Below are 12,591 nucleotides of genomic sequence, written 5' to 3'. Positions count from 1 at the left end.
ACACACACACACACACACACACACACACACACACACACACACACACACACACACACACACACACACACACACACACACACACAATGAGGTAAAGGTGGAATGATATTGTAGATGTGAGGGCAGCATGTCCTCTAGGAGAGTGAGGCGGCCCAGGTAATTTTTCATTGCTGGAACCAGGCTTTTGCATCCAAAATATATTTCCAGTATTAGTGTTGTGAAGGGCCAGATTAAACCGAATATATATATTTATTATATATATATATTTAATTGTATTTGTATATTCTCTAATATTCCCTGATATCCCTTGTATATTCCTTGTACAATATGCATTGAATATCCATTCTAGCCTACTGAACATCCCATAATAGTCTCCATTCTACTATTGGTCGAGACCTTGGTGCCAGGCTGCCATACCCCCCAGACCCAGTTCAAACGTACCGCTCAACATGTACGAACAAGTCCTAGTTCCGCGTAGGAATCTGGCTACCGCACCACTAACGGTACTATTTGTTCATAGTGCGTATATATACTGCGCTACTAAAGTAGGACTTCCTTTTTCAGTCCAGTTTCTTACCCTCCAATAGAGTGACAGACGTAAAGCCTCCCCGCGACGCCACGTGTGGGAGTAAGGCCAAGTTCGGCCTACCATCGGTATTGAGACATCGTGTATATTAATATTTGAATAGTCATATTTGGCACTATATCGTCGAGTTGGACGTAGTCTATTAAGCTAATAATAGTCTGTTAATATATAGTGCTTCGTACGGTGAGAATACTACCGTAGTCAGCACCCCATCGTTTCGGGCAGAAAACTGGCTGCTTATCCAGGATGATCGACCCCATGTGAGATTGCACCCGAGGAGCCCCAGAGCCGACGAGCGAGTGGACCTGTATACCGGATTATTCTACCGACGACAGCCCGCCTTCCCAGGCACGGATTATGCTTTGTATACGTTGATTATTCCATGGATAAAGACCCCCGACACTGCCGTGTGTTGGAACCCCCCCCCTGGAGAGGACGCAAGGTGAGGAGACGCTCTGCAAGACGAGGTCGCTTCACGTCTCTCCTCCGTGGACCGGAGGACGCCGGCCCACAAAGAGTCCATCTGCTTTCATCTGCGGTCCAAGGATCGCCGGCGCATTGAACGGCACTACAGTGGGTTCACCTGGGATACCCTTGGCCGGATGAGGCAGCTGGACTCTACCCCCCCCCCCCTTCCTACTCCTGTCGGCTTACAAGCGACCGGATTAACCCCCCCTAGTGTATCCAGTCTATAATCATTAAAGTATCATTGCTGTTATTCCTTAAACTATTCCAGGTCGTATATGTACCACCTGCGCCTTCAGAGATTGGACATTCTCTATTGATATACCGACGAATACTCTTGCCATAAAAGTGCATACTAATTCCCATTCATAAATGTGATTGATTTGATTAAGTGCTTGCTCTACACACCATCGCTGTGTAGAAATAAAGACCTATTTCTAATTCGTACATTTGTGTTGGATCCGTTTCATCTACGTGACAGTGTTCATCATAATATATTTATGCCGAGTACTGGGTGGCCGAATATGAAGTACAAAGGTAGTGGTAGTAAGTATCATATCTAGTAATACAGTCAGGGAATTGTACCCCTCAGTTACAATTAGCATTACTGTGGAATGGTTTGATAATGTATTACATTTGGATATCATTACATGTGGAATAATTGTATTGTAATTACCCAACATGATTACTTTGGGTGAGCAATGAGCACAGGGAACATGATGTTTCTACTGCCTCGACTGTTTCTCTAAGCAGTGGGGGACCACCCTATGCTGAGTGACTGTAGGTGAAACAAGGAACATGTATATTTAATAGGCAGCAGGTACCTGGCTGTCCATGGGGGTCTTTGAGCCAGGCCTTGGCCTGTGCCATCTTGGACACAATCAACGCCAGAGACCTCTTCATAGCCTCCATATCCTGAAGCCAGTAGAAGAGGAGAGTGTCTTACATGTCGTTGTTTGAACTCAGCTGTGTAGACATAACAATTTACAGACGTTTTCTGCTGAACCAAACTGATTAGTAATTTACCTGAAATGAACGGAGCAGAAAAAACACCAACAGCACTGAAAGCATTCAGCTTGATCGAAACTAACACTAACCAGTGTTTCTGTTTGCACTTGCCTGAGGATAAGAGACAATAAGGATGTTGGAGAGATCCTTGACCTCCTTGACCCCACTTTTTAACATCTACCTCTTAACACAACGTACGGCATCTACCTGCCATTTATCTCTTTTTATCACATGCATTATACATATTGTATTTGTATTTGTATTACTATATTGTGTTTTTGACTGTTTTATTGTGCCTTGCTGCGAGCTGAACTTCCCCCTTGTGGGATGATAAATAACTGAATTGAACTGAAGTAAATCCTGACTAATCACGTCGGAACTTGAACTCCCCTGCGGTAAACAATACACCAGCTGAGATAGGCCTCCTGGAGACAAAAGCCTTTTCTGGTTCAGAGGATAATGAACTTCCTAAATGGACCCGTTCAATACCAGCTGATCTATTATGGATGTGTCTGGACACCCACCGGCTTGTCTCTATAATTCATGACCTGAGAGTGGAGACCCATGCTGGGAAAGACTTTCTCCCACACAGCCACACAACAAGCCTTGATCTCAGCCACACTTGAGCAAAACACACACACACACACACACACACACACACACACACACACACACACACACACACACACACACACACACACACACACACACACACACACACACACACACACACACACACACACACACACACACACACATTCTGATATACAGTACTTATATACTGTACACGCATACACGCAAACACAAACAGACATTCCTGTTCTTGTTGCGTGGAGAAAAACATGCAGGGGTTACAGGTTAGACGTTTGAGACAGAGACCTGAACCACACCAGTGAATCACGCTCTTTAGGAAATGGCGCCACTTTTTGCGAGATGGATGAATGTGAAGCTACGGTAAAGGCTCGGCTTAAATATCCCTGCAGGACTGAGCACATCTGCCCAATGTTCTCCTGGCGATACAGTCAACCTTCTACATCCCACCCTCCTGTTTACGGGTTAATCACAAAGTAACCAAGTCCCAGACATGTGAAAAAGACTGGTGCAATAGAAGAGGAGGAGAGAGAGAGGAGGACAAGGTTGACTGACAGGCCCAAGCGGTTAATGGCTGTTAACCCGACGGATTAAAGGAGCTGTATGTGGGTGTTTTTGTTTGTTTGTTAAAATAAGTCTACATGTTAGCTCTATAATAATAATAGCTCTACACTCCGACTGCCATCACTGATATAGAGTGTCTGGTCAGTAACACAGTCCCTCCTGCTCTGCAGTAAACACAAAATATATTTTCTGGTATCCTGTTCCCACTTTATCCAATCAGGAGAGAGAACTCCACAAACTAGTTTTAAGCAAATGTGCATGTCCTTGAAACAAGTAAAGTAATCTACCAGTGCAGTAAGCTAATTTGGCTTAGCAAGATTTCTTGAAGTAAGTACAAATATCTAGGGTTCTCTCTACTGATTGGATAAAGTGGGAAGGGATACCAGGACATGTACAGTAAATGTTTACTGCAGAGTGGAGGGACTGGGAGACCCATGTTACAGACCAAATACTCTATATCAGTGATGGCTGTTGGAATGTAGAGCTATTTAACACTTGTTTAAACAAGACATTACCACATACAGCACCTTTATCTCAAATGGGCAAGTTGAAAGATTTATAGACATCTGTTTCAAGTCACTTGCTTCAAATATATATAGACAGACAGAGTGACAGACGCACATGTAATATAGCAATATAGTGATGACTCGAGGTACATACCGTACTGCATATATATATATATATATTACAGTTGAGCATCACATGGGCTACAACATAGCCAGTCAACTGAAACACTCATGACCACACGCTTACTGTTAACAGTAAGTACTAACAGTTACTGTACCAGCATGACGGATAAGAGACGTACAAACATGGACCCTTTCTCACACACATCCGCATGCAGTAGCACTGCAGGGGGGGGGGGGGGTGAGAGAGGTGGGCTTACCTTCTACAAGGAGAAAAAGAATGGAGGAGGAAGAAAAGAACAGAAAAAAAGATAAAAACCAAGAGTTATAATAACAGGCTAAATGAAAAGTGGAGACAGGAAGTAAAGAGATTTCATTTTTTTTGCTGCTCACATGCAGCACAGAAGGGTGTGAGAGAATTCAGCTAGTTTTGGGGGACGGTGCACTGTATGTTTGTGATCGTGTGTGTGTGTGTGTGTGTGTGTGTGTGTGTGTGTGTGTGTGTGCGTGTGTGTGTGTGTGTGTGTGTGTGTGTGTGTGTGTGTGTGTGTGTGTGTGTGTGTGTGTGTGTGTGTGTGTGTGTGTGTGTGTGTGTGTGTGTGTGTGTGTGTGTGTGTGTGTGTGTGGTGGTCGGTGTCAGATTGTGATACAGACTTAAAGGCTTCCTAAGTGCAAGTTCAGTTGAGATAAGGAGAAGATTATAGATTATAAACGTCATAGATCAGGAAGATCTATCGTGGGATTTGAAAAATCGATTCTATCCAATTCAAGTTAAGCGTTTCAACGTGGCTCTTTGGGGGCGTGTGTGTTAGTGTGTGGCGTGGCGTGGTGTGTGGCGTGGAAGCCGCACCTTGTTGGCCCAGGCGTCCTCGTCCCAGGTGGTGAGATGTAGGATCCTAATGATCTCTGTGATCTCAGCGCTCATCTTGTCGAAGGTAAACCTCTTGTTTCTCTCCGCCTCCTCCACTCCGGCACCTCCACTGCTCTTGGTCGCCACAAAGATCTTTATGGCTGAGGAGAGACAGACGGACGGACAGATAGATGGATGGATTGACAGGCAGGCAGGCAGATGAACAGACGGCAACAGACTAGGGCTGCTAGAGATTATTCATCATTAGAAACGGTATATCACACACTGTAGTGAACTTGTGAACTTTGAACCTCCGAATTTTTCATTTTATTTTATCATTATTATTTTTTTAACACATTTAAAAAATGTATAAACAAACTGTCCCTGGAACACTGTTCGAAGCCAGGGAGCTACATAAAGAGTTATGTGTAGGTCCTGCAAATGTAGTCTACAATACATATTTTTTACCATACAAAAACAGCAGACATGCATGTATGAATGCAATATACTATGCAATTTTTGCCTTGTGCAGCAAACAAGAGATGGCAGCCGGTGGGGTGTGTGTGTGTGTGTGTGTGTGTGTGTGTGTGTGCGTGTGTAGTCAGCCTGGCAGAGCCGGCAGCTAATGACTGTAATTATCAGCGTTGCTATGACAACTGCCAGAGGCTCTCGTTGACCTGCTCTACTCTGACACTGTGCCGTTGTATCTCGCTCACACATGAGCTCGCACTCACGGGTGGAGAGCAACAATGAACGAGCAAATCATTTTGAACTAATCAATTTCAGGTTCGGTATGTACCGATTCGCCAAGCGGTATGTACTGGTAAATCATAATCAAAACTTTCCAGCTTTAATCAGCAAGCTCAGAATAGTTTTAGTTGCCTGAAATGAGGCTGCCCCCTTCTCGTGCCTTGCCTTCTTCGCGCGCCCGTGCACTCACTCAGTCAGGTAATAAGCACTGGCATGGAGTGATGGCTGGCTGCTACGCCGGTGAGACAAACCGAAAGCCAAGGCTTCACTAAATGATCAAAGTAACCTTTAGACTGAAGACGCTGATGAACAGCATGTATTAAAAACCCATTCTCGAGCAACATGGCGCTGTTTGGGAGCCAGGAGTGCCAGGGAGTGCAATTTGAGGGGAAAACGATCTCAAAGCCCCCAGAAACCTGGAAAGGTTTGATTCATTTAGACCAGGGGTTCTCAAACTTTTTCATACCATGACCCCATTTTATTTAGGATTTTTTTTGGGGACCACACACTTAATGTATCGCGTAATTTCAACGTGGAATTAAGGAATATCAAAATAAAAGCACATGTTGTTGAACTTGATCATGCCTATTTATTAGACATTTTAATTACAGCACTATGTTATCAATACACATTTATATAACGAGGCATATTTAGCCAAAATATGTTGCCAGAACATGAAAAAATATATATATATTTTTTCCCTTTTTTTTTATGTGCAACCCCACTGGCACTGTAACCTACCCGTGACCCCAATTTGGGTCGCGACCCGTAGTTTGAGAACCACTGATTTAGACGAATCAACTCAAAATCACCTCATCGATAAAAAATAATCGGAATACGCACGCACCTGATAAGAGTACAGGTAGCAGTTCTTTGATAGTGTTCATGGAGTTGACCAACATCTGTCTGTGCTCCTGGTGGGTCAGCTCCTGCTGTCTCTCCTCGATCATCTTCGACATCTTGGTCATGCCTGAGGACAGACGCGCCAGAAAAAGGGGGAGAATTCATCAGCCTTTTAAAAAGAAAAAGCAGAACACAGGAAGTGAGATTGACCTAGACCATGGGTAGAGGCTAGATCCCATCGTCCCCGGAGGCACCTTAGCTGTGGTGAGTTTAGGTTTCGGGTTAAAGTGAGGGATAGGTTCATAATGAGTTACAGCTCTGCAGATTGACCGACAAGTGACAACCCACTTTCAGATCACAGTCAAGGTTCCTCCTGGTGGTGGGATCTGGACACTACCCTAAAAGATCAGGGTTCAAAGACATCTCCCACTGTAACCACCAATATACTAAGAGCTACATAAATATATGCGTCAATTGGCCTCTTTAATTTTTACTTGAAAACGTCTAGCGTACCTAGATTCTGTACCTCTTCCCCCATTATATTTGTTCATTACATTATTTAACCCTTATATTGTGTTCACTCCAGAGCTACTTATTGTGTTTGTAAATTTTTTACCCACCATATAAAACTCTTTATTAACCCTCTTAGTACCCTGTAATACTCTGTAATACCATGTAGTATCCTGTAGTACCATATAATGCCCTGTAACATGTAGTAACATGTAGTACTCTGTAATACCCTGTAGTACCACATAGTACCATGTAATACCATGTAGTACCATGTAATACCCTATAGTACCATGAAGTACCATGTAATACTCTGTAGTACCATGTAGTGCCATGTAATACCCTATGGTACCATGTAGTACCCTGTACTGTAGTACCATGCAGTACTATTTAATACTCTTTAGTACCATGTAAGACAGTACCATGTAGTACCATGTAATACTCTGTGATGCAGTACTCTGTACTACTATGTAATACCCTGTAGTACTATATGCTTCATTATACAGTAGTCTTACCCATTAATTTTCAATTTGGTCAGATTTGACAGGAAACACCACAAGGGACAACGTTTTAATATTTTCCAAACTTTTTTTTTAACATATTTTAAGTTTTCTTTTTTTATTAAAATATATTTAGTTTTTAAGAATTGTAAAGGATAGGCAAAAATAAGCATTAATTGAGTTTGGATTTTGTGTGTGAGCTTACATTATGTATTTGTATTTGTGATTTATTTTATATATATATATTTTAAGTCCACACAAGTGTGTTTTAGATTTGTCTGTAAACAAAGACAGAAAATAAACTGTTGATTCATTCATTCATTCATTCATTCATTCATTCATTCATTCATTCATTCATTCATTCATAAAGAGGGTTTTAACTTCCCAAGGGAAACAACATGAACCCAGTGAACACGATGAACAACAGAGCTGGTAAAGACGGTGACCATGGCCATAATAGTACACAATGTCACACAGACATTTCTTTTACATGATGATTACCATTCATGTAAACGTTGCACACAGATGCCTGCGGGCAAGGTTAATGTATTAGTTACCACACAGCTGAACCTGTCATCAGGTTATGATGAGAGTGATCTGACAGCTATGAATGACTCTATCAGTCCAGCGTGAAACAACCTTGGTATTAGATTCCCTCAAGGCCATTATTCTACAGCACACGGACAACACAATGTTCCTTTAATGAGAGAGAGTGCTATCAGCCGGAGGAGCAAATGCTGTAATGGTCACAATATGCTCTTGTGCTTTTCACATGATTGAGCTTTGTGTTACGACTTAACTGCAGAGAAGATGATAGTGACATCGAATGCTAGGTTGAATGAATTAGAATGCCAGCTCTGTTTGGCTTGCATGTAGCAGGGAAATGTCTTCCCAGGTTGTTGAGACCGAGGTTATGCTGCACACCCCCTGTACCATTAATACATCAAAAAACCACAGTGAGGAGCGGGGTGGTGCTGGGATGCAAGCAAAACAGCTGGTATCCATAAACAGGTATTAACCTAAAGTTATTTGAATACTCAAGGCTCTCCTCCAAAAACAATATTCAAACTCCACATGAAAGGTTCCTTCACCCAGTTCGTTAGTGTTAAAGGAGTCAAATTATACGTCTTTTTTTCATGCGATTGTGAAAATGGATCGATCCTGATTCCCCTCATTACCCCTTGGACTCATCATACATGTATTTATCATCAGATCCATCTTGTCAAGCCTGCCTGTCTGTCTGTTGTCTTTAGTACTTCCATGTCTGGTCTTGTTGTCCTGTCTGGTTTAGGTTTGTTATTGTCTTGTGTATTATGTTCCCTGTGGGTTTAGTCTGTCTTGTATTAGTGTCACTTTTAGGCCATGTCCCCACGTATATGGATCTTTTGCCAAACGCACATTTTATTCCACGATTGGGCCTCTCATCCACACGTAAAGGATGTTTTCAGAGATATAAACAGAGACTTTCTTAAACGCATTTTAAAGTGAAGATTTTCCAAAATATCCGTTCAGTGGATCCGTGCAGCCACTGTAAACGCATAGTCTAGATAAACGATGACGCCACAGCTCACTACGCATGCTCAGACTGTTGTTCCATCCATTGCAATACAATAGGCGCCGTAGCCTTGAAGCGCACAGAGGCAATAAGATGGACAGCGCCTGGTGCTGAAATGACAGACAGAAATAGCATGTAGTTTCTTCCCCCTCGAATGTATATATTTTCTCTTATTGATCTCTGCCTCTTAAGCAGTACTGTATATTTGTATATCATTCATGAATGTCTAGATGTAACAGCTACTGACTACTGTATTCTCCAGTGCCGACAGATTCGGCCATCAGACGCTGCTTGCGTGTAATAGGGATGCATCTGTTATTTAGTTATACTGGACATTTTCGTTTACATAAGTAGATTTGTTGTTTGTTTATTTATTAAGTTAATATAAACCATGTTTCGAACGTTTTTGAGGTTGTTAAACACACGCTTTTGATTTATTTAAGTGCGAGTGGCGTGCTTATTTCTCAAGAGATATCATACAATGTCATGTTGAGACCTTGAGATCACAATATCGCGATTCCGAAACAAAATAAGGCAAGGCATTATCACAAACTGTAGCAAAGATATTTAATGTTTTGCTAAACATGTCTAGTTTTGCGCCCTGCTTCAGTTAGCCCCAGCGTCCACCTAGCGCATATTTCTCCGTGAAACATGCTGGGAGTGCGCCGGCAGAGCTGGCTTGACGCGCATCTTGTAGATGACAGAAAGAAATCTACAGCCATGCCGCGGTTTTGCACATATTATAGCATATTTGAATAACTTTATTGTATATTAATTATATATATAGTTATTGCCTGACACCACAGTTCGCCCTTTGCTTTTTATTAGCTTTTTAGTAGTGTATTCGTGTAGTTATTATTATTAGTTTTGTCGCGAATCTCAATGGTCTGTGGGAGACAGCCAGACAGGCAGGCAGCTCCGGTGTCAGGTTACAAACAGAGTGGTAGATGAATGGCTGTGATTGGTTGTCTGAAAATGAGCCCAGCGCATCGCTCTGAAAGTTGAGAAAGTTTCAACTTTCGACCGCACAAAAAAGCTGAGAAAAGAAGCCGACGGCAGCGCACTTCCTAGAGGTCGGCCGCATGCGCTCCCTCCCCATTGGAATACATTGAAAACAGATGCGTGCGGTCAGAAATATGCGCCAAGTGGACGCGGGCCCTAAGCCAAATTGCATTCTTAATTCAGTTAATAGACTCGCGACAGAAGAGGTCTGCACCTGATGCGCTCTGATGTTGCGGATAGTTGAGGATGTTGGCATCACGCATGAGTGGTCCCAGAATGACCTAATAATAACTTAACATTATTAGTTGAATAGTTACTGTACAGGAATTACAGGAATAATTTGAATATGTGAGTTACGTGAATATAGCTTGCCCGTGGACACAGACATTCATACGCATTAACAGCTCGACATTTGGTAGAGTGTCTTGGTCGTCTTGTACTGTAGACTAGAGTTACACTCAGCAGCAACTCCACCTCGTCATCTGTCCATAGAAAGGAATCACGTTTTGCTGTCTGTTTCGCCATAACTTCTTTTTTTGAGAGGTTTTTCTGTCACTACACTCTTAGAATTAGGAGAGCCTCGAAGAACTCTGGGGATACTCAAGGAACCTTGCTTGGTTGGGTGGTTCCAGGAGGAACCTTTAACAGCTCAGAGGTTACTGGAGGAACCGTTCACTCAGAAGGGGTTCCTGGAGGAACCTTTTTTAAAAGGGTTCCTCACTCTTAGAATTAGGAGAGCCTCAAGGAACTCTATGGATACTCAAGGAACCTTGCTTGCTTGGGCGGTTCCAGGAGGAACCTTTAACAGCTCAATTTAGAGGAGAGGTTACTGGAGGAACCTTTCACTCAGAAGGGGTTCCTGTAGGAACCTTTTTTAAAAGGGTTCCTGTAGAATATTTTTCGAAATTAATTAATGAGGCTACTACAAGCCTTTCCTTCTGTGAAAATGAAACAGAATATTTTATAATTGTTGTTTCTCGAAATCATTCTGGAAAGATATAGTACTTTACTGATATTCAAGTGTCTCAGCACAAAAAAAACATTTAGGTGATTCTTAAATAATTTATTTAGCCTTTTAATAAAAAAATAAACAAAATATTAAAACGTTGTATCACTTATAATTAGATTAGCCTAGCAGCTTTTCACATTTCTTCCAAACATAACTTAAGCAAGGTTCCTCGAACCTAAATCGAATTTATTTCCATATAATACAGTCCTCTTGGTTATAATATAACCAAGAGGTCTGTATTATATGGAAATAAATTCGATATATGCACTGCACTACCAGCCCTTCTCGAGCTCTGTGCCAAAGGACAACGTTGGATTTGGGGTGTCTGTCTCGTGAGCTCTGAAAACATATGGACTACTAGCATCTGTTGGCCAAAAACACCTCAGCATGCAGGTAGGCTATGTGGTGCAGTGGTTAAGTCGCTCCCCACCAACGCAGGAGACGCTCAGTTGGAGCCCACCTCTTGTCATTGCTTTTTAAACATTTGTGCAATGTCAATAATTTTATTGATAATAATAATAATAATACTTTTAATGAGTTCAAAATTGAACCCCAAACCCCACAAAGCGGTTCCTTGAAGAAACTTTCTAAGGGGTTCCTCGAGGAACCTCTCCTGCAGGAGTTCCCAGTGGCAATGGTGAGGAACTCCAAAAGGTTCCTCGAGGCTCTTCTACTTCTAAGAGTGAGCACAGATGTTGGCCAAAAACACCTCCACAATGTAAGGTGACTAAGTGGTGCAGTGGGTAAGATGCTTGCCACCAACACAGGAGACGATGGGTTCGAGCCCACCTCTCGGCGCTGCATGTTAAACATTTGTGCAATTATATATATATATAATTATATTAATTATAATAATACTTTTAATTAGTTCAAAATTGAACCCCAAACCCCACAAAGCGGTTCCTTGAAGAACCTTTCTGAGGGGTTCCTCGAGGAACCTCTCCTGCAGGGGTTCCTCAAGGAACCTTTTTTAACTGAAAAGGTACCTCCTGCAGGGGTTCCTCAAGGAACCTTTTTTAACTGAAAAGGTTCCTCCTGCAGGGGTTCCTCAAGGAACCTTTTTGAACTGAAAAGGTTCCTCCACAGTGGCAATGGTGAGGAACTCCAAAAGGTTCCTCGAGGCTCTTCTACTTCTAAGAGTGGGATACCGGCACCAATGAAAATCAGCTCACTACACATGCTCAGACTGTGGCGGGCCGTAATAATATCTTGCCCGTCAGATTGTTTGGCGAATATTACTTTACTATTTCTCTAATATATATCAGACCGACTATGTCCTAACAGAGAAACTACCACCACCTAAAACATCCTTATTACACCTTGTTTTATCCATATAGGCAGTAGCGCTTTGAAGTAATAATAACTTCGGTGGACAGCGCCTGCGTCACGTGCTGAAATGTCATTCAAACTATCCTTACTTATATATGCGACGACGGCACCACACGTGAACAGTACAATGCAATTAATGAATGTCTTGTTGTAATTAGTATATAGTTTGTGATAAGGACTCGCCATATTTAGTTTCAGAATCCGTTGAATACATTGTCATTGTATCTCTCCGTCGCCCAGTGCACAGAAGTAAAGCATTAAATCGTGACATATCTAGATTGGTTGTTTACTCTGGACTGCATCTAATCCACTGCTATATCTATCTATTTATTATCTACTGTATGTATGTCAATATAGCCAATGGAAATGCTAGGAATGGTGAAGTGGGCTGGGTGAACAAATGGACAAT

At 42.2% G+C, this 12,591-nt stretch overlaps 1 protein-coding gene across 5 annotated transcripts in view; it reads right to left on the bottom strand.

Annotated features, from left to right (window-relative positions):
- Window positions 1–12,591, bottom strand: part of LOC311234375 (vinculin-like) — a 131,161-nt gene that overhangs the window by 46,211 nt on the left and 72,359 nt on the right. For all 5 annotated transcript variants that reach the window (XM_084321535.1, XM_084321534.1, XM_084321536.1 and 2 more), the window contains exons 5-7: window positions 6,285–6,407; window positions 4,688–4,848; window positions 1,873–1,963 (exon numbers count right to left, since the gene is read on the bottom strand). In XM_084321535.1, the coding sequence (XP_084177661.1) occupies window positions 1,873–1,963; window positions 4,688–4,848; window positions 6,285–6,407 (375 nt within the window). The remainder of the gene's footprint in view (window positions 1–1,872; window positions 1,964–4,687; window positions 4,849–6,284; window positions 6,408–12,591) is intronic.

This window comes from Notolepis coatsorum, assembly GCF_963971535.1.
Source record: "Notolepis coatsorum genome assembly, chromosome: 9".
NCBI lineage: Eukaryota > Metazoa > Chordata > Actinopteri > Aulopiformes > Paralepididae > Notolepis > Notolepis coatsorum.
This window is presented reverse-complemented; position numbering and strand designations above follow the sequence as displayed.